General features: G+C 44.8%; 1 protein-coding gene across 1 annotated transcript; it reads left to right on the forward strand.

Annotated features, from left to right (window-relative positions):
- Positions 1–25,642, forward strand: LOC146194387 (uncharacterized). The gene is made up of 4 exons (XM_084596541.1): positions 1–163; positions 18,174–18,244; positions 20,062–20,148; positions 25,402–25,642. Exons 1-4 carry the CDS (start codon positions 24–26, stop codon positions 25,521–25,523), a joined length of 420 nt encoding a protein of 139 aa, XP_084452667.1. The 5' UTR covers positions 1–23; the 3' UTR covers positions 25,524–25,642.
- The last annotated feature ends 1,633 nt before the right edge of the window (positions 25,643–27,275 follow it).

Below are 27,275 nucleotides of genomic sequence, written 5' to 3' on the forward strand. Positions count from 1 at the left end.
TGTTGGTGGAAGCTGTAGGAGTGATGAATGACGCCTTCGCCTACTACAGCTCGATCGATGACCCCAGATTTAAGTGCCTGACTGCCGTGCTGCCGGTATACGAGCCTGAGAATCACTTCGCCGTCTACCGTTACCACTTCCAGGGACAGAACGGGGAATCTGGGTTCGTAAGCAGTTGGCGATTTTAACATTACGTGCTGCTGGAGCTAAAGGAGTAGTACTCTATCTTTCCTTCTGTAAAAAAAAAATATTCACTTAAAGAGACACTGAGATACTTTTGAAATGTACTAATACTGTAGAGTGTAGAAAATTATTTTGTAAGAACGTCTGTGTAGTTTTTTTTTTTTTCGAATATGTATAAAACGTCGACGCAATACCCGACTAAAAACGCGCCATATAGATCTCCCACGTCCGCGCGACTGTGTCAGAGGAAAATAGAGGAGAGATTACTTCGCTTATGTCGTCCTACGTGACGTCCCTCCTAGGAGCAACAGGCAAGCCGAGACACCCCAGAGAGCTTTCGGCCCGCGCTGTGGGTCGCCTTACGCGCGTTGTTGACGTATAAGTGTTGGGCATATTTATCTTTTGCACCCGATCCAACACTTGGATGCACGCACTCTGCACAGTAGTCTGTACGCAACTTTCCACGCACACCTGTGCGCGCGACAATGTCGTCTTCCATCGTTTCTGGCAATGGCCGCCAAGCTCTGGCAAAGCTCGCAGCGAGTTCGGATCATCTGAGAAGGGAGATACATTCAATCTGAATAAAGAGAACGCATTCTGCTTGAAGCATTCTCATGACTTTGAATGCGTGCAGAGTTTGCTCCTAATGCCGTTTAAAAAGCGCATCGTTGAAACATGACGCGGTTTCTTTGATTTTGTCGCATAAAAGATTAATGAAATTCGCCATTTCTTAGAAATGCGTTTAATAAAAGGAGGAAAAGGGAGGGGAAGACTTATGCTTCTGATTCAATTCTGTTACTGTGCTAGAGTTCAGGTCTCTTTTGTATATGAACCATTGCGTTAGGCATTGTCTGCTATCAATTCACGGAGCGCATTCTCGCCAGTGGACGAGCAGACAGAATCGGCGCGTAGTTGTATTTGGATATCTCGTTCCCTTGCGCAAGAGCACAGGCTGCGATCCCTATGCTAAACAACGCACAACTGATCAACAGTACGCCTTCTGATCCTTTGCGAACCAGCAGGTACGTGATTAAGAAGAGCACACTGCTGTGCCGCAGGTGGAGGCTGCTTTACGAGATCCTTTCTCGCACAACACGTCCCTGGCCGTGTTCCTCGCACTTCTGCGGGCGTGTTATTAGGTCAAGCGTATACCGCTCATATAAGTATGGGCGAATCCATATTTGAAGCGCGCAAAGTAAGGTTTGTTTCGCTGCGTCCAAGTAGGCTGTCATCGAAGTGTTTCACATGTCACCTCGTAATTTGCACCCGTTGCTCCCTCGTCATGAATAATAGTTGACCAACTCACACGAAAACATTTTACATAGTTACGTCGTGTTTGGGGATGCAAATGAAGTGAGAAAAGAAATCGACGAGACTGTTGTAAGAAAACAAACTTCAAATACGGCTTCCCCATGACGGTATGAGGGCGGCGGAGCTGCAGCTTGGCTGTTAGATACGTCAGCCGCGATTCACGAAACTTACGTAGTGAGCATACAGAATTTGCCAAGACTGAAGCAGTATTCTGCACGGGTTTTGACTTCGTCTCCCGTACAATTGCTCCGCCAATGTCTCACATGCATCCCATAGCGCGGCTCCTATGCTTACTCTTCATTCGTTCGGTAACAGCTTTGCACCGCCTCATCCTTTCCATGCAATTCTTCATTTCCCCAACATGCGATGCCGGATACTCGGACCATGCAATGTGGTACGTCATGCCCTTTCGTAAGAACAATGATCTTTCTATAAGGGCAGGAGGCTTGTGATGATGATAGTCGGCTTGTTCATTGTTCGCTGCTCTTTCCTCCCAATAATATGCGCGCCAAGGCTTCGCTGACAGTCGTGCAGTTTCTGTTAATGATGTCATCCACTGCTTTTCAAAATGCCTTATTTTGTACCATACACGTTTATAAATACAAAGCGTGTATATGCTGAAGGCTGAGCTGTGTTCTCGACCACGGAGACGCTGCGTCCTTTATGGGCTCACTGGTACTGATACATGGGTGAAACCACCGGCGGTCCTTCAAGTGGGAAGAGTGTATCATGATAACTTTTGCAATGCCTCAGAGAGCTGCCGCGATGTATCTCGAATGACTGGTTTCTGGGGTCCAGCATCCCAAAGCGATAACCGATGGTCGCTTAGGGTAACGAACTAGATTCTAAGGGAAGGAAAGCGCAGCAGGGGACGGCAGAAAGTTAGGTGGGCGGATGAGGTTAAGAAGTTCGCAGGGGTGAAGTGGATGCGGCTAACACAGAATCGGGTTAATTGGAGGAGTATGTGAGAGGCCTTCGCTCTGCAGTGGGTATAGTCAGGCTGATTATGATGATCCCAAATAAACTCAGGCTATGAAAGGTGGCGTAGTGGAGGGCTTCGAAAATTTCGTACTGGACAAGAGCGCTTTGCTTTTCGCCTTTATCGAAAAGCGGCCACCCCGGGCGGGATTCGATCCTGTGGCCATGGCCATCGAAGTGAAGCGCCATAAGCCACTGTGGGGCGTCAAATGATTGCAGCCACTCGCGTCTGTTTTGATGGGCCCCGTGTCGCAGAAAAGTCGGTGTCGTCGTCGACGGCCGCCATCCCGCGTCGTCTGGCGTTGGCTGTGAGCGAAAAATGCCAGAAGCATTAATGAATAAAAACGAGTAGGAAAAATCGCTGACCTGAGGAATCGAACGTGGGGCTCCGGGGTGCGAGACGAGCATGCTAACCACTCCGCCACACCAGCTAGATCGTTTGAAATGGACAAAGGCGCATCTATTGTTTGCGGTGTTGTCTCAGAAAGGTCCCTTAGAGAAGTGTATTGTGGCGTATACTAATAATTATGAGCATGTATATTACAAAATTACAGAACACGCAGTTAAGCGAGTGGCAAATTACTTTTCCGCTGTAGTTCCTCTTCGCTTGGCGTGCACGTAGCGCCATCATGCGTGTGGTACACGGAATAAGATAGACAGGGCATGGCCTCCGAGATCTTCATCGCGCCGGCTCAGATCGGCAACGATGTTGTCGACGAACTACGACTGCAACTTGAGGCTCGCGCGTTCCGGCAAGGTGGCTGGCAGCGCTTCTACGTCCCGGAAGGTTTAATAAATAAAAATGAGTATAGCAAGTTGCTCTATGTAGGAATTCGAAATAGAGACTCCCTCACATGCTACTCGTGCGGGCTGGTTTGAAGATGGCTACTCTTATGAACGCTGTTTCGACTAACCGCAATACGTGTATCGATTCAGCGTTCCATAACCACGGCATCGTTAAAGAAGTCAAGTACTGTACCTGCCACTTCACAGACCACATGGCGATGCTTCTTGCGGTCGGGCGGAAGAAGCCGGTATCAAAAGGAGTCGAAGGGGAGCGCGAAGAATGAATAGAACGATGACCACATGGTGTAGCAATTGATGAATGGAGAGGAGATGCTTACGTGGATGATGCTGATACGGCTGCAGTTGACACCATCGCAGTCATAGTTTGATGACAGTGATCTTCTAGAGGGGGAACAATTTTTATCCATGTGTGTCATAGAACAAGAAAATGCAAGAGTCCCCAGTGACTTGGACTATGATGTGTGAAAGTGCCAGTGCGATGTGTGTATGTGTGGTGAGTGAGCGAGAATATGAATGCGCGTGAACTGTAAACAAACAGGAGAGCAAGAAAATCTACAGTACGTAGTCCACATTACAAAAATGTGTGATACCAGAATCACGTTCTAGAACAAGTAATTACCAAACAGTCATGCTTTGGACAAGTTAACGAGTGTTGTATTATGTGAACTACGACTTTGTGTCACTCAAAAGCGCGACAAGCAAATGAGTAGACGGTGCAAACGGGGCGCGATAACGCTATCGCGTTCCATCCTTAAAGGCGAGGCTTAAGCGTCCTCCAAATGTTTTACAGTGTTCGAGGCTGTGCTAGTCACGTTTCGCGGCTTATCTAGATTCTTCTCCGCCGACTTCAAATTGGACGCTCAGAAGTCAGAATGGCATTCGCTAGTTCGACGCCTTGCGAGCACGTTTCCTGTTATCTCCACCACCGAATTGTTTAGTTCTTTTGTTGGCGCGACTCAGCACTAGTACGCCTGTGTGTTCATTTGCCCCGACGGCATTGTAACCACGACGTGAGATCTGGTGGAGGGGCTGAATCCCGTCAACATGATGCCATAGCCCGAAGATGGCCGAAGAGACACCGCCCATGATTTTCGTCCAACACAGCGAGCCCCCTATCTTAGAAGGATAGCCTGACGAGGATGGGGGAGACTGGCTGCATCTGTTCGAACATGTGGTAAATTGCGACGCCTGCAACAACGAAGCGAACCTAAAGCAAGTCTGCTTTGCACTTTCAGGTGTCGTCCCGAAATTGATTTGAAAGTCATATGGCTTATTTGAAGGATTGATGAATATTCAAGAAGGACATTTGATGCTTTTTCAGGTATCATGAGAAAGGAAAGAGTCCAGTCCGTCCTTCAATCATGAATTCGGCTCCAGAATTAGTCGGTCTTGGCTTACATTGAAGAGATGAATTGCCTCTTCGGCTGCACCGGTCTCAACATGAACGAGAGCGTCAAGATCCACCTCCCCATGCGCAGCGTGAAAGAACATCTATTGCGGCCTCTACACCAGTCGCCAAAGACTGTGGCGAAAGGCGAAAGCCTGAGTGCCGCATTCTGCTATGCAACCTTTGCGCGTGTAGCGATGAATGCTGCTACGTGTAAAGTGAAGCGGCTACTGTTTCACATTCTGCTAGTGCATTGAGCTGTCAAGAGATGAATTTCGATAATGTTCCAAGCATTGCCTACTCAATGTCAAGAAACGTATAAGTTTAGATCAATGATTAGTCATTAAGTTAATTGGTCATTATTTCACAGGTAATAATTAGTCTGATAATTAATAATTGGGTCGTCATTAATTATCAAAAAAGAGTTATCGTCTAATTATTTAATGACTCACTAATTTGTCATTACATTATTGATTACTATTATTTGTTATATTTATCTATCAATTACTAATTATCATTAGTCATTGATACCTGATCAATAGATGGGTTATTAGTCATTACCTAAACAAATTAGTCATTATTTAGTAACGAACCATTAGTCATTGATGAATATTCATTCATAAACTAATTATTAAATGATCATTGGTTTGCATATGTACATATATGGCCCGCATTCGCGCATACTGTGGTGTTCTCTGTGATTAGTCGAGACCTCTATGACATCATCCCGCCTCGGCCAATCAGAACCGCCGTAAACGAGGGCCGCATTTTGTCCACGACAGTATGTGTCAATAAAGGCTTTCACCTTAAAAGACCTTGAATACCAGGATACACCAGTACAACGGGCCCCTCCACATGCCTAATGGAAGCCACTGTGGGAACGTATCTGCGAGGTAGTCCTCGAATGACTGTGCTGACACTTGCCATCGGCCCAACAGCCAATGCAGCGACGCTTGCGGACGTCGTCTGTGAGGAAGCGCATGTGCTTGGCTCCCCGACATCATCGACGACAACGGCAGCCCAAGCACCATTCGTGCATTACACCGCTGTGGCACGCCATTCTCCACCCCGCTGCGATGCACCAATCCCTCTGCTATGCCAACGAGGGGTTACAGAAAGACGCTTTTCTTGCCCACAGGGAATTTTCAGGCATTGTATAATAAGCCGACAGAAGGGCATATCGGGCTAACTGGCCAGGGCTACTAGTCGACGTTCCTCATTAGGTGAAAACGTGCCGTGAGTATCAGTGAAGCAAGACACCTTTCATGAGACTTGCTGCGCTACTAAACCCGATACCATCCACGACTAACTCATTTCAACCAGTAGGGATGTACTTAATCGTTCCTTTCCCAACTTCAATTACGGGCAACGAGTGTATCATCGTGGCCACCGATTATATGACCCACTACGGCCCTACCTTATGGCGCCGCTGCAAAAGTCGCCATTGTGTTTTGTCGAACAAATTTTCCTGCGACACGGGGCCCCCCAAGTGGCTTACGAGCAAGGAAACAGCGTTTACGGCAGAGCTGACGCAAGCCATCTTAACCTACGGCATAATAGCCATCGTCATACAACAGCGTTTCTTCTGCAAACGAACCGACTTACAGAACGCCTGAACAAGACCATTGCTCCAAGATTCTCATGTTACGCCGGTGCAGAATACAAGAACTGGGACATCATTCTGCCTTACATAATCTTTGCCTACAACACCACTGCTCATGAGGCTACCGGGTTGACCCCTTTCCAAATTGTGCATGATATGGAGCCCACGACAACACTCGATACATTTCTAGCGCACGATACCGACGAACGTCCCTGCCTACCTGTAACAGTGCCTGGCGATGTATTAAAGACCAGCACTGTTTGTTGCGGACGTTAAAACTTGCGACCACGCGACGCCGAGTAGAAGCTGGATAGCAAGTCTGGATGTGGAGACCGATTCGCCGTCGCGAACTTAGTAAAAGCTCTTACTTCAGTTCTTCGGCCCATACAATACTCTGCGCTGCATCGGGCAACTAGACTGTGAAGTCATCCCCGACGGTGCGACAGCATGCCAGCGGCACCGCTTCATGTTGCACCGCTGCATCGTGCATGTTGTTCGTATTAAGCCCTATCATATACAGTAACAGCCCAATAAAGTGTCAGATTCTAATATTTCTGTTTAGCCTTCTCTGTTCTGGAACATCGAGGCATGGTTATTTTAGGGGGTTAAATTTTAGGGGCAGCAAACATCCCTAGGCCTGCTCTCACCTGTTTAAGACGATAGCGCCAATTCATTTCGTAGCGACCGGAGCAAAGCCTATTTAAGCGTTGTAAAAAAAAAATCGCCTTCGAGCACAATTCCAACCGCCAGCGACACAAAAGATGTACTTCCATGGCGGATATGTACATCTACCCTCCTACTTCCCAAGTCGGCAAATTGACCACCACCACATCGTACCGCGCAGCATGCGCGAACAGGGAGCCATTCCTTGATAAACATCAGCTTGATTTAGTCGTCAGGAGAGCTCACGTAGTTGCAAATAAAGCTATACGGAGTTTATTCTTTGTAATTTCGCGGACCCTCGTAATCTTTATTTATGGCTGCTTGCAGCCGCTGGTGTGCATCTTTATGACTGCGTTTACCACGAGGAACGATCTTGTGTTCTTTGTTTATTTGTGCTCAGTGTCGCTGAGACGTGGCTGTATATATATATTTTTTTGTTACGCAAGATGCACTGAGATATATCTAGAATGATTGTGACCACTGGCGTCTGTTTCTGCAATGTTTGATGTCACCTCTCGAGGCTCCATCTAAATGCTTCTTCGCCGACTTTGAATAGAGCACTGGCGAGTGACGAGCGGCGACCAGCGAGCACGTTTGCTGCTGTATCCGCCGCGGAGTTGCGTAGTTCTTTTCCAGGTGCAAGTCACCCCAATAAATGCATGCTTTCAGTGGTACTACGCCTGCCTGCTCATTTGTTTTCACCACCATGTGACAATACTCTTTTCAAAAAAGTAATACCTTTACTGCTAAAAAAGACATCTAAATGACGACAATAATGTTACGCCTTCACAGAATGAATTTTGGTAACAGAGGTGAAAGTCTACCGCGGTAATGGAACTGACGCAGAGCATCTTTTCGCCTTTACATAACTGTAACCTCTCAGTAGTTTTTCTTTTCGACGCTAAGAATGTATTTGATACAGCCGTGTATTTCGTTTTGTTGCAAAAATTAAATAGGTATCTCTTTAGATGAAGAACAATAAATATTTACGCTACCTACTTGAAGAACCATCGACCCTAGGTTTGAGAAAACAGGTTTCATCTTCGTACCGCAGCACCGCGAACAATTGAAATCTTTATTTGTTGTTTTTCGACAACCGTCAGCATGTGACCTAATAACTGTGATTGTAGCACACGGATGTATACTTTTTTTTTGTTCTTGCTCGTTGTCGCGAGACATCGCTTATCATTGTAGGAAAAAGCTGCAGCGCACAAACAATAGGAGGAAGGATTTGTGAGGTGCTCTGCTTTTTATTAGAAGTTCGTACCAACTCACCCATCAGTCTGTGTTAATAACTTTGTCAATTTCTTTGTCGCGCAACATGCACTGAGATGTGTCTAGAATGATTCCGGGACCTGGCGCTCGTTTAAACAATATCCTAGGTTGCTCTGGTCATTGTTTGCGTCTCTACGTGGATATCTCTTCGCAGACTTGAAATTCAGCGTTGCCGGCTGCAGCAGGCCTTTCTTAGCTCGACGATCGACGTGTACGAGTGCTGCTTTCATTGCCGCCGTGTGGCTTCTTTCACAGGCGCAAGGCAGCTTAGTATAGAGTTTCTTTCATTGAAACGGTAGTCTCTTCGCTTATTCTCTACGGCATTGTGACTACCACATAACAATAGAAATCCCTAAAGGATAGGTTTTAGGTACAGTCTTGTTTTGTCTGTATGTAATGACCTACCTGTACACATGGACTTCATCGGACGGTCTGTACAGGAATCAGATCGATTATATTCTTTGCCGGCAGAGATGAAGAAGCGCTATACAAGCAGTAAAAACAAGGCCTCGGGCCGATTGTGGCAACGATCATCAGCTTCTTGTCGCCAAATTTAGGTTTCGATTGAGGAAACCGCAGAAAACTAGTAGGCCTTTCAGGTATGATCTGGATCAAATTCCACCAAATTTTGCTACGGAAGTGAGGAATCGATTTCACGAATTAGGTCTAATAGACAAAGAGCCTGAAGAGATGTGGACTGATGTTCGTGATATAATACAGGACGTTGCTCCAGGTAGTTCCAAAGCAAAAGAAATGCAAGAAAGCAAACTGGTTATCTGAAGAGGCTTTGCAAATAGCCGAGGAAAGGAGGATGGCAAATGTTATGGGGGAAAGAGAAAGATACAAGGTTCTCAATGCGGATTTTCAGAAAATAGCAAGGAGACATAAGAATGCCTTCCTGAACATACATTACCAAGCAGGTGAGGACAACAAATCAATAAGACAATCAAAGATATCAAAGGAAGCTTCTGTGCTAAGCTGGGCGTGATAAAGGACAAATGAGGCAAGGACCTCAGTGAAGCCTCAGAGATAAAGAAGAGGTAGCGGAAATACACAGAAGTGTACAAGAAGGACCCGAATGTGCAAACCCAACATAAGACGGTTGTGATTACTGATCTCGAGCCGGGCACCCTGAAGAGGGAAGTTGAATGGGCCTTAGCCAGACTTGCTAACAAAAAAGCTAGCGTAATTGATGGCATTCCAGCTCATTTGCTTCAAAACCTCAACCATGACACCGTTAACGTTCTGTATATATTATGTCTGCAAATTTGGACAACCCTGCAGTGGCCACAAGATTGGAGGAGGTCAGTTTACATCCCCATTCCAAAGAAAGGCAGTGCCAAAGATTGTTCCAATTACCGCACGATCGCGCTTATTTCGCATGCTAGCAAGGTGATGTTGAAAATCCTCCAGGACAGGCGGCAGCAGTATGTGGATCGGGAGCTTCCGGACGTGCAAGTTGGGTTTCGCAAGGGCATAGGAACTAGAGACCAAATTGCCAACCTTCGCTGGATCATGGAAAAAGCAAGAGAATTTCAGAAACCCATCAACTTCTGCTTTATTGATTATGCGAAAGCGTTTGACTGCGTAGATCACAGCAGGCTGTGGCAAGCTCTTCAAGAGATGGGAGTTCCAATTCACTTCATCTCTCTCCTCAGGAACCTGCATGAAGGGCAAGAGGCCACAGTCAGAACCGGGCATGGTCTTACTGATTGGTTTCCGATTGAGAAAGGAGTGAGGCAAGGCTGCACACTGTGGCCCTGCCTATTTAACCTATATGCAGAGTGCATCATGAGGAAGGCTGGTCTGGACGAGTCTTCAGCTGGAGTGAAGATTGCTGGAAAACGTATCAACAACCTTGGATACGCGGATGATACCACTTTAATAGCAGAAACTGAAGTGGAACTCAAGACGTCTGATGCGCGGACAGGAAGGAGAAGTTTGGGCTTAAACTGAACATTAAAAAGACAAAGATCATGGCGTATTGCCCTATCAAGTCCTGGAGAATCAAGGGACAAGAAGTGGGAGCTGTGACAGATTTTCTCTTCTTGGGCTCCAAGATTACCCCGGAAGGAGACGGCAGCCATGAAATTAGGAGACGCCTGCTTCTGGGAAAGAGACCCATTGTTAGCCTTGACCGCCAACTAAAGAGCAGAGACATTACTCTACCAACCAAGATCCGTATAGCTCGTGCTATGGTCTTTTCAGTTGTGAAGTATGGATGTGAGAGTTGGACTGGGAAGAAGGCTGACCGCCTAAAAATTGACGCGTTTGAATTATGGTGCTGGCGGAGGCTCTTGAGAGTTCCTTGGACTGCCAGATGATCAGATCAGTCAATATTGTCGACCAGAAACCCTGACCGCTCATTGAAGGGTGAAATTCTAAAGTTAAAGCTCAGCTACTTTGATCATCTGATGAGAAGAGAGGAGTCGCTGGAGAAAGATTTGATATTGGGAAAGGTTGAGGGTCGCCGGAGAAGGGGTAGGCAGCGAACGCGATGGTTAGGTGGCATTCTCGAGGCGCTGCAGATGAAGTTGTGTGATGTTAGGAAGATAGTGAGAGACCTGAAAGCGTGGCGTGACATGGTCCATAGGGTCACGAAGAGTCGGACACGACTGAACGACTGAACTGAACTGAATTACCTACCACAAACTACCAGTTCATTTAAAGGAGTTATATATGCCGATGATACTGCTCTTATTTTTCCTTGTAAAACAGTTGCGAATATAGGAACGATCGATAACCTGCCGATTTGCCCGATGAAAAATAACTTAACACTTAGTAGAGTCAAACCAAAATACATAGCATTTAGCTCTGTCCAGAGATCTACTGACACAAAGTTCTTGCAAATTATCTTCAGCTGCCTACTCGAAGACGTTGACTCAATTTAAGGTGTGTTAGGTTACAGCTTTAAATTTAAAATCCATATAAGCAACTAGTGGTCAAAATTAGCATCATTATGCTATGCATTATAGAAAACGAGAGAACATTTTAACATGCCTGAGTTTAAAATAATTTACTACTTCATATTTCGTTGCCATTTTGTGTATTCCTGGGAGTTATGGACCTTTATGTTTAAAACACATTTGGATCCCATTATGCGGCCGTCTCCAGAAGAGGGCTCTGCACGTTATCACATCTTACAATTGACAATAGGCATGCCATTCCCGCTGTTAAGAACTGAATATGCTTCCATTTATGCGTGTTTTTTATTTAAAGCTGTCTCTAAAGGTGAATAACATAATTTGCGACAATTACCTCCTTACAATCATTCTGTTTACTTTGCTAACTTATAGCACTAGGTATGCAAACAACCTTACTTTTAATCTCTCTAAACACGCAGCACCTATGGCCAGCACATAATTCACTTTTATTGTGCTAAAGTATGGAATAATATTTTGCTTGACTTCAAAGCATCTAGATATGACTATTCTGTGAAGAGAGATTTTTCTTGGTGATTTATAGTTACACGCATGGTTCCCAATCTTTTTCCTTTCGTGTTTCAGTAGTCTGACTTCGTGCCTATTTTATCTTAGCATTATTTAATTTTTCCTGCAAAAGTGTATATGACTATGAACCCCAATTAGGTTCGTTTATGGGCCCAGTTAGTTCTAGTGTGCAGAGTAAATGGTGAATAAATAAAATAAAATAAAATAAAATATCGCGCCATTTCAACACTGGTGCTGCGTACTATGCTGCGGTCTTCCGCCATTTGCTAACTTGGCAATACTATAAAACCGCGACGTTTAAAATAGGTGACTGACGCATTTACATGGCGCTGCAGTTACTAATAAGTACACGCTTCTGTTGGATCACCTCATCAGCTGTGACGAGATTTCTTCCTATGTATTATAGTGTATATGCTTTATAATCTATGTAATATAGTGGGAAAACATAAAAAGAAATATTTAGAAAAGGCCTACAAGCTGGTAATTTATTTTCGTTGTCCTCTGAAAGCGAAGAGACGCGTAGTTTCTCCAGACCACGCACTAGTGAATAGTACAAGAAGTTTATTACTTGCAAATCTCAGCATGGCCGAAATGGACTTGATGACAAATTGTAGAAAAAGTGCAGCAATTTCAATATGACTGGGCAGCAGCAAAGGCGCCACAAGAGACACACTTTCACGCTTCCAAATGTTCATTTGGCGTAAATGATGCCGATACGTGCAGCAGGGGGTTAAAACAACCCGGCCACAAAACTTTAAAAATTGGCTCTCTAAAACATGAAGACCGCTTCTGTGGCACAGTCCTAGTCGTCTCGACGGACTGCACGGGAATATAGGTAGCTCCTAAGCCGGTGTGACTAACTTCCATCCATTAGCGTTTTAATTGTTACAGTTAGCTGTTTAGTTGCCGGGCAAATTTGTTGCTGGCTATCATTAATAGCAATATGAGTTATAAAATTTGAGAAACGTGACCACCCTCGCCTCTTTGGCTCAACAATGTTTACCTATCTTGCACCCAAAAAACATAATGCGCGCTTTCCAAACACCCGTGCTCTAAGCACAGAGGCATCTGTTAATGATAGAAGCATCGCGCTAATTCTTTGTCCGAAATTGGTGCCGCGGTGCTCACTGCTGCTTGCTGCTCCGGCGTATGGAGGCAAAGCAGGTAACGAGACAGAAGACAAAGCTTACTGGAGACTGGTCAGTGCCATAGTCCTGCACTGCGTATAAGATGACTGGTGGTCGAGACTAAATGAAGGGAGCATCTTGGGGAAAAAAAAGCGCACGAAAAGCAAGACAAGAAAGACTAAACACCAAGGGGCAGTGTCTACAGGTTTTCCCTCTGAATTTAATCCTAGCGCCAGCGGAAATAATCTGCGCGCCGACTGATATAATCTAAGCGCCATGTAATTTAATTCGAGTGACAAGCATTTAATCATAGCGCCAGCATATTTAATCCAAGCGCCAGCTCGAATAATGTCAGCGCCAACCAATTTAATCCGAGTGCCAACGCAATTAATACAAGCGCCAGCGAATTTAATCCGGGTGCCAACCAATTTAATCTACATGTGGAAAATGAATGTGGTGGAGGGTACCAAAGCACGAAACATGAATTCCAGGAATAAATAGGAATTGAGATCACATTCCAGACCATGCGACGAGTAAGCATCACATCTGCATGCAATATTTCGCTTTGTTCTTATATCTTGCAACAACCAAGAACCACGTGCAGCTGAAAAAAAAATGCGGTTTGTGACACGTCTGTTGCAGCTTTTAGCTTAGACGCATGGCAAGTGAATAAATATACCTGTCATCTTCTAATTGTTTGGTTAAGCACTGCTTATCATGGGTTGTCATATGCACTGAATATGCATGCTGATGGCAAGTGCGGCCTTCACACAACAGCCGACTGTTTTTAGAAATTGCAACCGGTGCAGAAATGTATTTGTGTTTCTAATCATGATTTAACACCACTAGCAGAAAAGGATCAGTGTAACACACAGTTGGTTTCGGCGTGAAGACTTAGAGTAACGCTACCACGGAAAGAGAGAGCGCGCCCCTGCTTTCAGTCTGGCCGCGACACGGTAGAGTGAATGAAACTATGTACAGCGGAGCTTACAACCGAGGCTAGGAATAGCTACTGGCTTCTCACTATGGTCACCTTAGCAGCAGTACTTAATTTGCCTGGGCGGCAATCCTAGCAGCGTAGGTTGCCAACAAACTATAAGCACGTACAAGAACAGAAGTAGCCGACTGAAATGCAATTTTATTTTCTAGGAGACATTAGGCAGGTCTAAGTGTAACTCGGAACGTTTTACATATCGTCTTCATTCAAAGCCGCCCGTATAAAAGAAAAGTTATGGCGGTCAAAAGCAGCACGCTCTCCCCTTTGTATTTGCTGCACACAGTGTCGGACAGCGTCGAGCAACTGCGCCGATGGTCCTTTTTAGTCATTCCGGGAGGAGTGATTAGCACCAGGTCTCTCCGCTCGCTGAGGAAAGCTTTGACTTCCGACATGAACTTCGAAAAGACTTCCTCTCTAGGGTTAAAAAACGGGCTGTAAGGGGGCAGCCGCTTGATCGAGTGCGTCTGACTGGTCAGGCTTGCCTGCTCCGCACGACTGTGAGCTGGAGCGTTGTCAAAAATAAAAACCGCTTCAGAACCAGGTTCTTCACTTTCGACGCGGGCTGATATGTCGCTCAAAAATTAATTAAAACGACCCAGTGAACCTTGTCTACGGCCGTCCAATGAATGACACCATTTGCAGACATGCAGGCGAGAATGTTAAGGTTTGCTCCTTTGGTACCAGTCGTTGTCTGCACCGCAGGCTGTCCCTTCACTGCACGGCCGAAGCTCCTTGAACACCATATGTTATAATTAGTCTCATCGATGTAAAACCTGCACGAGCGAGGCCCTTCACACTGTAACCATTGCGCATATGTTTTGTGGCTGCGTTTCACTCGTCTCTGTTGCGCTCAATCGGCCTCTGAGTCACCAACTTCATGGAGTAACCGTGCGAATCCAGTAGGCGATCAATGCTACCGGTGCTGCGGGCGATTCCCAGCAATTCTTCTTCCACTGCTTGCTTTATTTGCTTTAGCGTGAAAGCAGGGTAGTTATCCAAATATTCTTTAGAGCCGTTACTACCTCATTTCCGAATTCCTTCGACGTTCCGCCTTTCTTCAACGCTTCTCTATCGCTCGCTGCAATGGATCTCGCCGTCTTTAAATTGATGGCCAGCGTGTCTGCCAATTTTTTTCACATCTCCTCCACGCCTCGACATTTCGAGAATTCTGGCCCTGGCATGCTCGTAGACTTTGCTGTTCTTTCTTCTTGGTGCACCCGGAAGCTTGAACGGCGGTCCCCGTTTTCGGTGCCCGATTAGGATGTCAGGGCACTGCTCATCAGCTTCCATGGAAGAAAATATTGCGCGTTAAAGTTCATGCGAAATTAATGAAAACACGCAGAATACCACCTGCCTATAGCATACGAGTACGCACCACCACCGTCCAGCTCTACTCCGTCGTGCAAATGCAGACGACAACGCGGCACACACAACGGAGGCGCGAAGATTGCCGCCTGTTTTGAAATCTCTTGTCTTTTGCGTTTCTAGCAGTTTTTGTTTTATGCCCTTGAGAAAACATTTCTATTTCTTGCCAAAGAAAGTACACCTATTTCTAATAGTGAATTCACGTGTCTGTGCTTTCATCCATTCTCCTAACATGGCGCAAAAGCAGACGACAATTCGGCACCGAGTAAACGGAGGCGGAAAACTTGCTGTCTGCTTTGGAACTTTTTGGCATTGGCTGTGTAATGTTTGGCTGATGAAATTACATGTAGCTAAATTAGATACGGTTGATTAAAACACTTTTATTTGTGTGATAAAATAATTGTATGTTTCATTGAAGACATTTTAATTCTGTATATAATCCGTAATCAGCAGTGCGCACATTTGCGGGATAAATTGTCCTCTTTGAATATAGAGCCAGTAAGCCACAGCTCTGGAACCTTTCAGTATTTCAGTGCCGAGATTGTGCGTTTCTCATAATATTGACGAAAGTCATCCCATAAGCTGGCGCTTCGCTTACTCGTCGCATGGTCTGGAATGTGATCTCAATTTCTATTTATTTCTGGAATTCATGTTTCGTGCTTTGGAGCCCTCCACCACATTAATTTTCCACATGTGAATTAAATTGGTTGGCTCCCGGATTAAATTCGCTAGCGCTTGTATTAATTGCGTTGGCACTCGGATTAAATTGGTTGGCGCTGACATTATTCGAGTTGGCGCTTGGATTAAATATGCTGGCGCTATGATTAAATGCTTGGCATTCGAATTAAATTACATGGCGCTTAGATTATATCAGTCGGCGCTCAGGTTATTTCCGCTGGCGCTAGGATTAAATTCAGAGGGAAAACCTGTAGTCCAGAATGACTAGATACCACGAGCGCCTGATAGTCGCCTTTCTTTTCCTGTGCTGTGCGTCCTTTTTTCTTTTTGTAAGGTGCTTTACCACCTACCTCAGATGTCGGTCTCAGATCGTAGGAACCAAATTAGGACCAGGTTGGCAGTTGTCACTTTTAGAAGTGTTCCGCTTGTTTCCTAATCGAGAGGTGGGAGATGACATTTAAGCTCAGGGGATGAGACATGGCTAAAATATTTGATAGCGTTCATGACTCGGTGCCACGAAAAAATAACCACCACGTATAAGCTACCCTTCCGTACGGAAAGCAGCCTCTAAAAAGTGATCAAATATTATTCTGATGGCTTCAGACACACAAGCAATATAGTGTTGTGCGAGAATGAATTCAGGCTAAGGGCATTAGCACTTCGATGGCATATTTCGCGGCTGTGCCTATTTCACAGGCTATATTAAAATCGCCTGAGAAATTTCGTTTTAGTACCGCCTGTACGAACATCATGTTGTCTTCTCATCCTAGGCGATTGAAGAATGGAATTCAATTCCTGAACATATTGTCTATGAACGTGACAACTCTAAATTCTAGCAGCTGATATCAGTTAACTTTGACGAATAATCTTATTATCAGTAAACATTTTCTGCTTGACTCATATATCAAACATGAATTTTGCTTTGTAGCTATCCCTAAGCCCATTTATATGTCATTGTTTTCTGCTTTGCCTTGTGATTTTTTTTTCTGTCTTTGCAATAATTGTGCATATAGAAAATTTGCATTGAATCTAGCATGAAACAAATGGGCGTTCTTTTCGTCTTGTCCTTTCATTACTTACGGTTCCATAGAAGTATATAACGTTACCTTGCCTCTTTGCTTTTCATTTCACTGTATAGTCATGTGACCACGTAAATACTTTACTCGTTACCCCCCCCCCTCCGCCCCCTTATGCAATGCCCAACCCAGGGTCCTTAAGGGACGATACATGATGATGATTATGATGACTGAAAGGGGAGGCAAAAGTAGTCTGGAATGTCCAGACCTCAAGTACCATAAACATTGGAATTCAGGCGGGGGAATGAAGGGGAATGAAATGAAAAGCAACAAAAGCAAAGGAAAGAAATATCCACAAGGCTGGGCCTCAGCTACTTGGAGAGATCTGTTTTGTTCACCAGCTGGTCGAGCAACCCGCAAAGCGGTCTCCCAAGAGCAAATAGAGGGGTTAGTTATGGGGTATAGTGATATTCGCCAACTTTCCAATTTGCTAAATGTAAAAATGAAAAAAAAAAAAGTGTTTTAATCGCTTAGGTACTGGAAGACACCCTTAGTTTCAAACAGATGCGACAAAATGTATAGATAATAGGGACACAATTTCAATTCATTATAAATTCTTTTCCGATATACAGTGCATAACATAAGGCGACGAAGCGCTACTCTAAACCATCCCAGTCGTTCAGACTCGTTTCAAATGATGAGGGTGCCTCACTATTTATGTCCCAAAATGCATGATTCTTTGCAGTCAAGCGCGTTTCTGATGCTGTCATTGGGAAAAGATTTGCCCATGGTCCCTCCGAGGAGAGATTTGTGTGTCGTTCGCACCCAACCAGAAAGAGTCGATGACAGTGGACGTGGTAGGGCGGTCGGCTGGGCTTGTCCGGTTATCGCCCAGCATCCACTGTTCGTATATTGCATGCATGCACTCGATGTTTAAATGACTTGCTGAAAAATTTATGGAGATCTACGACAATATCACGCCAATGCTGAAGATGATAACGATGGAGGCTATTGCAGCCACCCGTTGATGCAAGGTTCCCGCAGATTTCTGCCGATCGCAGGTACGAATATAAGAAAGGAGTTTATGTTCACCGCGCTATATACTAAAGAAATTACTGCTACACTCAGGTTTTGGTGTACTCTGTGTTCTAGAAGTCCACTTCTACATTTGCATATTCCCAAGATTAATAGGCTGGAATAAAGAGCTCCGTATTTTACTGTGTATGCACTACTGAAACTGGTTCCTAGCTTGCTCTTGATTGATTTGCGTGTGAGAATACAAAAATAACAATTTGACGATTTCACATGTTTCTCTTCTTCGTTTTCTTTCTCAGGACTTACATAAACTACTGCGTTAACCTGACGGCAACAGAGACCGTCGAGTTCGGCTTCAGCCCTTGCGAAGGTAGGCCCCTACTGAAAAAATCAGCATATATGGATTCCGTATTTTTAGTTCATACGCAATTATGGGAATAAGGAACTCCGTATGGTACAGAAATTTTACGGAACTCCATACGATAGAATTCGTACGGACTTCGCATGATACAGAAATAATACGGACTTCATATGATACAGAAATTGTACGGACTTCTTATGATACAGAAATCATACGGCGCTCTATATGATACGGCGTTTATACGACTCCGCATATATGTAAATTATATAGTTCTACATATGATGTTTTGCAGCGTGCTACTAGAAGGGATTCGACTGCTCCCAACACTGCGCCGCTCACTCGTCGGACACCCGAGATGTTTTGCATTTGCTGCCCCATTGAGCAGTACAGCTAGAGCGAGTTTCACAGATGTCAGCAGCAAATGTTGCAGATGCTCTCCTTCACTTTCACGCGCTCTTCATTTTCGCACACTTCTCGCATTTCATTTGCTTGGAGAAACTAAACATCAGAGTGACTAAGATTACTAAGAGAACATCAGTAACAGAAGCGGTTAAAAATAAAAATAGGGCATGAATACAATCAGGATTTCAATACGGTCGAGAGTTGCATAAAATCAAAGCTTTAACGGATTAGGGAGGGAAAGAAATGGAACTAACATTAGAATAGAATGAAAATTTCTGTATGGTAGTGAGGTAAACACCAACGGTGTCGCTTTTGCTGCTCATGATAGAAACTTATCGCCCATAGCTTTCACAGACTGCTACATTGGGGAGTGCGTCCAGTAAACACGTTGGAATTCCTTGCAATCGATTCCGCAGCAGTACTATGTATGGCGCGTAACATCGAATATAACTCATTTTCACACCTTTCCCCATTGCGGGTACTATGCAAAGCGTTTGCTAACGAATCTAGTGTCAAGCAGTTTTAGCCTTTTGTCTCGCAATGCAATGGTGTCTTGATATGAGCGTAGTGAACCATGTGTCTAATTTTTTTTGCATGGAAGAGAAAACATAAAACTGCCTAAGGCGGCTCTCCATAACGATGCAACTAAAGCGCTAGAAGAATGTGCTTGTAGCCAACCTTCTGAGCGTTTGGTTGTTGCGCCGAATCTAGCGGGCTCTAAGCCTCCCCCGAGTGTGCAGCATCCGACAGTCGTCTTTAACCATTGAATAGCCTTTTGGAAAAATGGTAGGGGTAACATTAAAGTTAGGAAACGTGCAGAGTGGGTCAGAGAAATAACTAAAGTTACCGACATTCTAGTGGAAATTAAGAAGAAGAAATGGGCATGGGCAGGAGAGGTAGTGCGAATAGAGGATAACCGACAGTCGCTTAGGGTAACCAACTGGATTGCAAGGGAAGGAAAGCGTAGCAGGGTGCGGCAGAAAGTTAGGTGGGCGGATGAGGTTAAGAAGTTCGCAGGGGTCAAGTGGATGCAGCTAGCACAGAACCGGGTTAATTGGAGAAATATGGGAGAGGCCTTCGCCCTGCAGTGGGTATAGTCAGGCTGATGATGATGAGCCTTTTGGAACTGCGCTTCGAAAACCGGAAGAAGAAGAAGCTTGCGCCAGTCGCGAGATATGCACGGGGTATTCGCGTGAACACGGATGGCCGTGCGCCACATCCGATGATGTAGACAGCCTCAAATGCCCGCACGAGGGAGTCGAGGCGTCTCAGAAGATCATGACGGCCGCACCATGTGCATGTCCTTACGTTTCGGGTTGCCATACACGGGTACTGATCTTGCCATTGTGCGTGGCAGGGCGGTGCTCCCTACAATTAAGCACACAGTGATAATAAATAATAACTTGTTTCTTTTTGACTTTCAGATGGTGTATTCGATTCCACGGGCCAGGGCTACTATTTTAACGGAGTCAATTGCTTTGTTGGGCGATTTCCTCTTTTGGGCAACGTCTGTAAGTAACATCGGAAAGTAAATGCCTTAAAGGCCCACTGTCCACCCTCCGGTCGAAAATATTTTCTTCCCCGGTGACTGTGAGACTTCGCCCCAGAACGCAAGGCCGCAAAATGTTTTTGAAAAGAGTAGCTAATAACGCAGTTACAGCCACCCCAATCACCCGATTCTGTCATGTTTCTCTCCTTCCGTTCCCTCGCAAAGGGTTTTCACTCTCCTACCCGGTCGTCTAGCCTCCGCAAGACAAATTCCCCTTCCTCCTCCGCGTTTGGCGGGAGGTGGGGCGTGGCACTTTGCGTGCGCGAAAAAAAAAAGGAAAACGAGCGAGGGAGCGCGCGCCTCTGGGTTCAGTCGGGCCGTGGCGAGAGAAAAGCGCGCAGCGAGCGGTAGTAGACAGCATCCTTCACCCTCAGACAGCCAGACGGACCAATGGAGGTCGTTAGCAGGAAGTACGTCATTACTGTGGCTCGACGGACCAGCGCAGGAAACGGTGAAGCTGGCTTCCCGAAGGAGAGTATGAGAGAGCTTTGTTTTGTATTTTCGTTGCTTTGCGACGCGCGTGTCACTGTAGCATTTTGCACATACTATCTCCGGTACCTGATCGAAACACTGGGCTCCTTCGCCTAAAAGGTCCTTCCCTGGACAGTGGCCCTTTAACACCTGCACCACCTGTGTACAAAGCCGAGCTCAGCACTTTATGACCCAACATAGTTGATACCCTTCTTGGCCGAGCCGGTGTTGTTTGCGCACAATTATTAATGCGAAAACATTACTTCGCTATGTTCACAGATTTCTGTCCGCAGACCGCGTCCGCAGGCCGCGTCCGCAAAATCGCGTCCGCAGCAGTTGTAATTGAGAAGTTGAGAGTTAATGAGCAGTGGTAATGGCTAGAGGGTGACGTAATATTGTGGGCAAAAAAATAATTAGGCCAAAGGGTTAGTGAAGTAATTATTTAGAGGCGAAAAATGTAAAAGTATAGGCGAAAATGGTCTCATTAGCCAATGGCTTGGCGCCACATTTGTGTGTACCAAATACTAAAATAGTTAAACAGGTCAGTTAAGGTGACGCCAAGAATGTAAAGTCACGCAAACTGAATTTGAGCCAAAAAAGGGCATAGGAAGGGATCGGCGCGCAATTTGAAGGTACCAAAAACTAGAGTAGTTAAGGCAGTCAATTAGGGTGTCGTATAAGATGTGATGTCACGCAACCGGAAGTAGAGCCGAAAAAGGCCATATATGAAGGGATCGGTGCGCAATTTGAAAGTACCGAAGACTAAAATTGGTAAACAAGAAGTGAATTAATGCGACTTAGAGGGTGTGACGTTACGCAACCGCCAGTAGAGCCGAAAAAAAAGCATAGGGAGGGATTGCCGCGGAATTTGTAGTACCAAAGAATAAAATAGGTAAACAAGAAGTGAATTAAGCAACTGGAAGTTTCCAGAAGCAAGCAACAGCAGCATCCGTGCTTTCGCAGTACACCAATGCAGATTCTCCAGTGCTCTTTAATTTTCTTGTCTTCAGCCTGAGTGCAGGCGATTGATTTGAAAAAGCGTCTCTCTTTCACGTGGTTCTAAAGATGTTAATAATTTATAAAGAATTTCGAAATATTAATTAATAATAAAATTTGAAGGATGCATGTGTCAAAAAAGACTAAATGTCAAAGTAACCTTGACGAAGCAAACAAAGCGATACTGCCCTTCTAAATTACTCGTAAGTATTGTACTATCTGTTTGTAAAACAGCTTAAGACAGCTTGTATAATATCTCGTATAGTAAGTTCTTCCCAAACATCCGATATGCCAGTTTACATCACTACGTTTCGAAAATAATATTTCTACCGGCCAGTAAGATATGGTGATTCCGCGGCACGTAGCAAAGCATAGGCTCACCCTCTAAAAATTTTAACTAAACACAACATATTGCCCTTCCATAGCTTTTTTCCTTTCAAATTTCGAAAGCGATTAGGTTCAGCGTTAACGTTGTTGAAATCATCCACCAAGCTTCTTCCAGTTCTTCAAAGGTAGGTAGCGCGTGAAATTTAGAAGAGGTAGCATTTTATTCTGCATGAGAAAAAAAATGGTAAAAAATACTTTCCTCGAGGCGAAATTGGAACTTCAAGCTCAGGGTTCTGCGACACCTCTTGATTATGCGGCCGCTTAGAGGTAATGTAATATATATATATATATATATATATATATATATATATATATATATATATATATATATATATATATATATATATATATATATATATATATATATATAATATCAGGATAACTGAGTTTGTCGAACTCGTGACTTTTTCGTTGAAGGTGTTTAGACACGGGAAAGTTGGGGAGAAATTTAGTGTATGCACGATGGTTGTTGGATCAAATTCGGAAGGTGTTCTCGGCCTGCGCTATGTACTGTATTTGACACTCACCACACTCGAGAAATCGAGAACCACTTCCGAATTCAATTCAACAGCCATCGAGCACACACTAAATCTCTCCCCCACCTTCCACTGTCCAAACGCCTTCAACAAAAAAGTCATGAATTCGAGAAACGCAAAGTTATCCTAATCCAAAGCGGCTTCCATAAAAACCGCGAACGGGAACATCGAGAATCGTACTTCATTTTTAAATTAAAATAGAGTGGGCAGAACGAAGCAGCGGTGGCGAGTAATCAGAAGATGCAGGCTCGGCCATGCTACGACGACATCGACGGGCCACATGTCCAGCGAAACCACAGTAGTAGCAAATAGAAGCATTGTCCGAAGTACGCCAAGGGTTGTAATAGCGCGGAGTGGGAGGATGAAGTGGGGCCGTTTGAGGAAGCGGTGCAGGGCGTAGGACAGGCTGCATGGGTGGTGACAGCTCAGGCAGTGGCCGCGCAGCCACAGCCGCGTAGATCAAAGGGGCCGGAACAGCAGATTGACTATACTGGACTGGTGCTTCGAAGTATGTCAAAGGAGTAACAGAAGGAGCTTCAGGAAGCGTGAGGAGTGCTTCCGCAACTTGTTTGCGGATGACTTGCTGCAACTTTGGCACTAAAGGAGTGGGAGCGTCAGGAAGTTGGCGAATGAGGGATAGTTGACGGGCAACTTCTCGAACGAACTGCTTTATTTGTGGCAGCAAGGTGGACTGGTCTGCTTCAGGTGTTAAGGCTGTAAGCGGCGCCGGGTGTGAGAGCGAAGAGCGAGTGATGTTACGGCGCTTGCGTAATTCATCAAAGTTGTGGCATGCGTTGATAACGTCAACGCGGTGGCTGGATTTTTAGCCAGAAGCATCTGGAACGCGTCATCATCAATTCCTTGCATAATGTGAATCGATCTTGGTGCTCTCTGATATTGAAGCGTCCACGCGCTTGCACACGTCTACTACATCTTCAATATAGCTGGTAAAATTCTCACCAGGAAGCTGTGAACGGCGGCGCAGGCGTTGCTCAGCGCGCATTTTGCGCACTGCAGGCCGGCCGAAAATATCGGCAAAACTAGCCTTGAACGTAGACCACGATGTGATATCGGCCTCGTGGTTGCAGAACCATAGGTTTGCAACGTCCGTTAGGTAGAAAATGACGTTATTGAGTTTTTGGTTGTCGTCCCAGTGGTTGTGAATACTGACCCGCTCATATGAGGCCAGCCAGTCTTCCACGTCATGGTCGCCGGTTCCACTGAAGATAGGAGGATCACGCTGGCGCAAAGCTGCAGCGCAGAACACGGCGGATGAGGGTGGTAGCGTCGGTCATTGCTTGTATCGGGAGTGTGCGGCTGCGGAGCTCCAGGGCGGCAGGAAATGCTCACCTCCACCAAGTGAAAGGGGGTTTATACTGTGTTTTAACAGGGATAATAGCCCTCTCGAAGTTGCACGGCGAACCACACAAGAACACAGCCAGTCCAGGTCTCCACAAGCGAGCTCGAGCAGCGCAGCGGCACTTTGTCGTCATTAACCTCGTCTTCGTGATATTCTTGCCTACTTCATCCTCGTCTTCGTATATCCTCGTGTAGTTCACTACAATATATATATATATACCAGCACGACCTTATCTGAATGGAAAAATGTGATTTAAAAGGTTTGATTAGCTCAGGCAGAGTAGTTAAGAAAACCGTGAAAATTAGCAGGGAGGTCTTGAATCATGAAGAGGAGTGGAGCTGCAATTTTAACTGTTGCTGTAATGTTATCCACTATACGAAAAGGTCATTTTCAAAAACTAACTCCTTCCCAGAAGACGTCCAAGCTCTCTGTGTTTGCTGATATTCACGTCTTAAACGTAAGGAGAAATGCGCGGATGTTCACCTGAAAAAACTGAGTTTTAAAGTGCTAGAATTACTACTTCGCGTGCGCCATGCATAAATTAGGCAAATTACATTTGGCAGCAAAGAAAATGGTTGCAAGAAGAGAAAGTTGAAAGTTAGTTCAGTTCAGTTCAGTCGTTTGACTCTTCGTGACCCTATGGACCAAATCACGCCACGCTTTCCAGTCTCTCACTATCTTCCCAACAACCCATAACTTCATCTGCAGTGCCTCGAGGATGCCGTCTAACCATCATGTTCGCTGCCTACCCCTTCTCCGGTTTTGCGCATGAAAGTTTTGCGCATCCATTCGTGTAGAAATCCGTAGGCTAGTTAGGTTTAGTTTAAAAAGGACACTTGCATTCCTTGCTTGTTTTCATATAATATCGCGCCTTATGCTCAGTGAAGAAGCTGTGGAGTTTGGTGTTGTGGGATGTAGGGTACGGTAGCGTAGGCCTAAAACTCTTCCAGAAGTAAACTTGTAGCAAGTGGCACTCCGAGAAAAGGCTCCCAAACTAGGCATTCGAGAAATTCTTCTCCTCCACAGCTCCATTGCCGCTTTCTCACTGAGGTAAAAGCCACAATGTTTGCCGCCAAGTTTGCCACCTTGTTTTCGGGAAAAGGCGTACTTGGCTATAGGTAACCGATTACAAAGAGAAAGGAATCGATTTACCCGGATTACTGTCACTAATTAAAGTTATCGACTCAATATATAAAATGCAGTTAACTATAAGTATTCTTTATCTTCAATGCTTTGCGTTCGACTCTGCTTAATTAGCTTGCTCTCATGTAACCATGTTGTCAATTCACATAACCGTTAGGCTTTTTTTTTGCAATTTCTACCTAAACTACTCTTTTGCAAATATAAATGCAAGACATCCCACCGTGGCTTCCTCTCTGGAACATCAACCAGGACTAGTTTGTTCGTCCTGTCGAGAGTGGAAAAAATCAAATACCCGAAAATCGTGTTCTTGTTGTTTCTGCAGATTGCCTCCTGTGGGTGAAAAGAGACTTTGTGGACTCATTTCCCGATGAATGTGTGGCTCAGTTTGATCAAAATTGTGGGACGGAGAGGTACACTCTGTACGACAGAGAGCAATGCTCCTAACACTTCACCTGTTCTGCAGGCAGCTGATTTCCTCTCCCGCTCACGCTGAAATGCTTCCCTAAAGCTACGGCTGGTTTGATTTAGAATGTTTATTTCTTCCTTATCTGAAAACATTTTGAATAAAGCTTTTATAAATGCAGTTTTGTTTTATTTGAATGCGGATGACTGTTATCGCGTACAACCCCGCCCGTAATTTTACGGAGTAGGCGTCTCTGAGCGAACTCTTCTGATGCCTTACCGAGCAGCATAAACAAAATATATACTTTTTACTTGTGTAAACAGAACCGCTGGCGCTCACTTACATATGAATCAAATCGACCAGCACAACGTTTCCATGAAATGTGTCAGAAAATTTCGAAACGCCACACCATGTTCTTAACAGGATGCACCTGCACATATCATGTCGCCATAGTTACTTCCAGCTTCTTCATGTAAAGACATTACTATCCACATTATTGGAATTCGCCAGAAGGACTGTGAAGGCTCCTTCGAGAAAACGCGGTAAAAGACACTCGCAACAACTTGGCTTTCAACCAATGGTGAGAAAAACAGACCAGCATTGAAGGCGACTGATTTAGGCCAGTGAACAATCTTAGTAGCCGATCTCTTCACATCCCACGCTTTCAGACTGGAAAGTCGGCCCTTTGGATGCCGTCGACTTCGTAAAGCGCCTTTCAACTTTGTGCCGCATTGTAGTCGCTGTGCTGTTTTGGGTGAGGACGGTGCTGTGAGAGAAGAAGCTAAACGAAGCAAAACTTAGCTGAAGTTCGCAAGACGTGACAAGTCAAAGCTAAACAAAGCTACACGTAGGCAAATGGCTGCCAAACATTTCTCCTCCAAGTTTATTATAGCATTTTTTCCGGTTTATAAGACGCAGTTTTGTGTAAAACGCATCCCTATTATTTAGAGGCTTTTAAAGGAAACGTTAGTGTATAAGATGTGCCTTTGCATAAGATGGACCTCTATGCTTCGGTTGCATTTTTTGGTCGTAATAATTATGAGATTCTGTCGTTAGCGCCATATTTCACTTATGCATTTCGAAACATTAAAAAAAAAAAAGATCACTGCTAGTCAGCGCGTCACCATGTCACTCTCTTCGCAACAATCTTTCTTTGCGCTGTTCACATGAGTTGAATGGAAAATCAGCGCCAGGTTGTGGTCAAAACGTTTGCTTCATACGCTCAACTTGCAAAGTGGTTTTATTGCATTTTCTGGCTCTTGGTTTGAGTGTTTAAAGCAGTTTCTCAACGTAACATTTTTAACTTGACTGGAATACGTACGATGCTAGAACTATTACAGTTGCTAATAAAAGTAAAATGAATATCTAGTCTCCTCGACCTACCTAGTTATCTGCCGCTCCTTGCGACGCATTATCCTCTTGGAATCTAATTTGTAACCGTTAGTGTAGACACTTGTTGCGAAAACATAACCACATTCTCCGCTACTCCAACAACACGTAATACACAGCTGACGAGGGGTCTACTCCAACTGATTCATTTGCAGCCTGTCTCCTAAGCACTCCCCGTACAGTATTGGTATGGGAGAGATGACCTTCTGCAACCTTATTGCACTATGCAACTCCATAACGAATATCACTTCTCTTTGTTCCTTTTTTTTTTCAGCGTTTTCAAATGTTAAACATGTTAAACTGCCTCCCGTTATATAATGCCTTCGGGCCTTTAAGGTGAAAATAAATGAAATAAATACAATGTAATGAAATTATTATAAAAATATTGCTCCTTATGTGGAAAG

This window comes from Amblyomma maculatum, chromosome 3, assembly GCF_055883805.1.
Source record: "Amblyomma maculatum isolate TAMU_Amacu chromosome 3, ASM5588380v1, whole genome shotgun sequence".
NCBI classification, from domain to species: Eukaryota; Metazoa; Arthropoda; class Arachnida; order Ixodida; family Ixodidae; genus Amblyomma; species Amblyomma maculatum.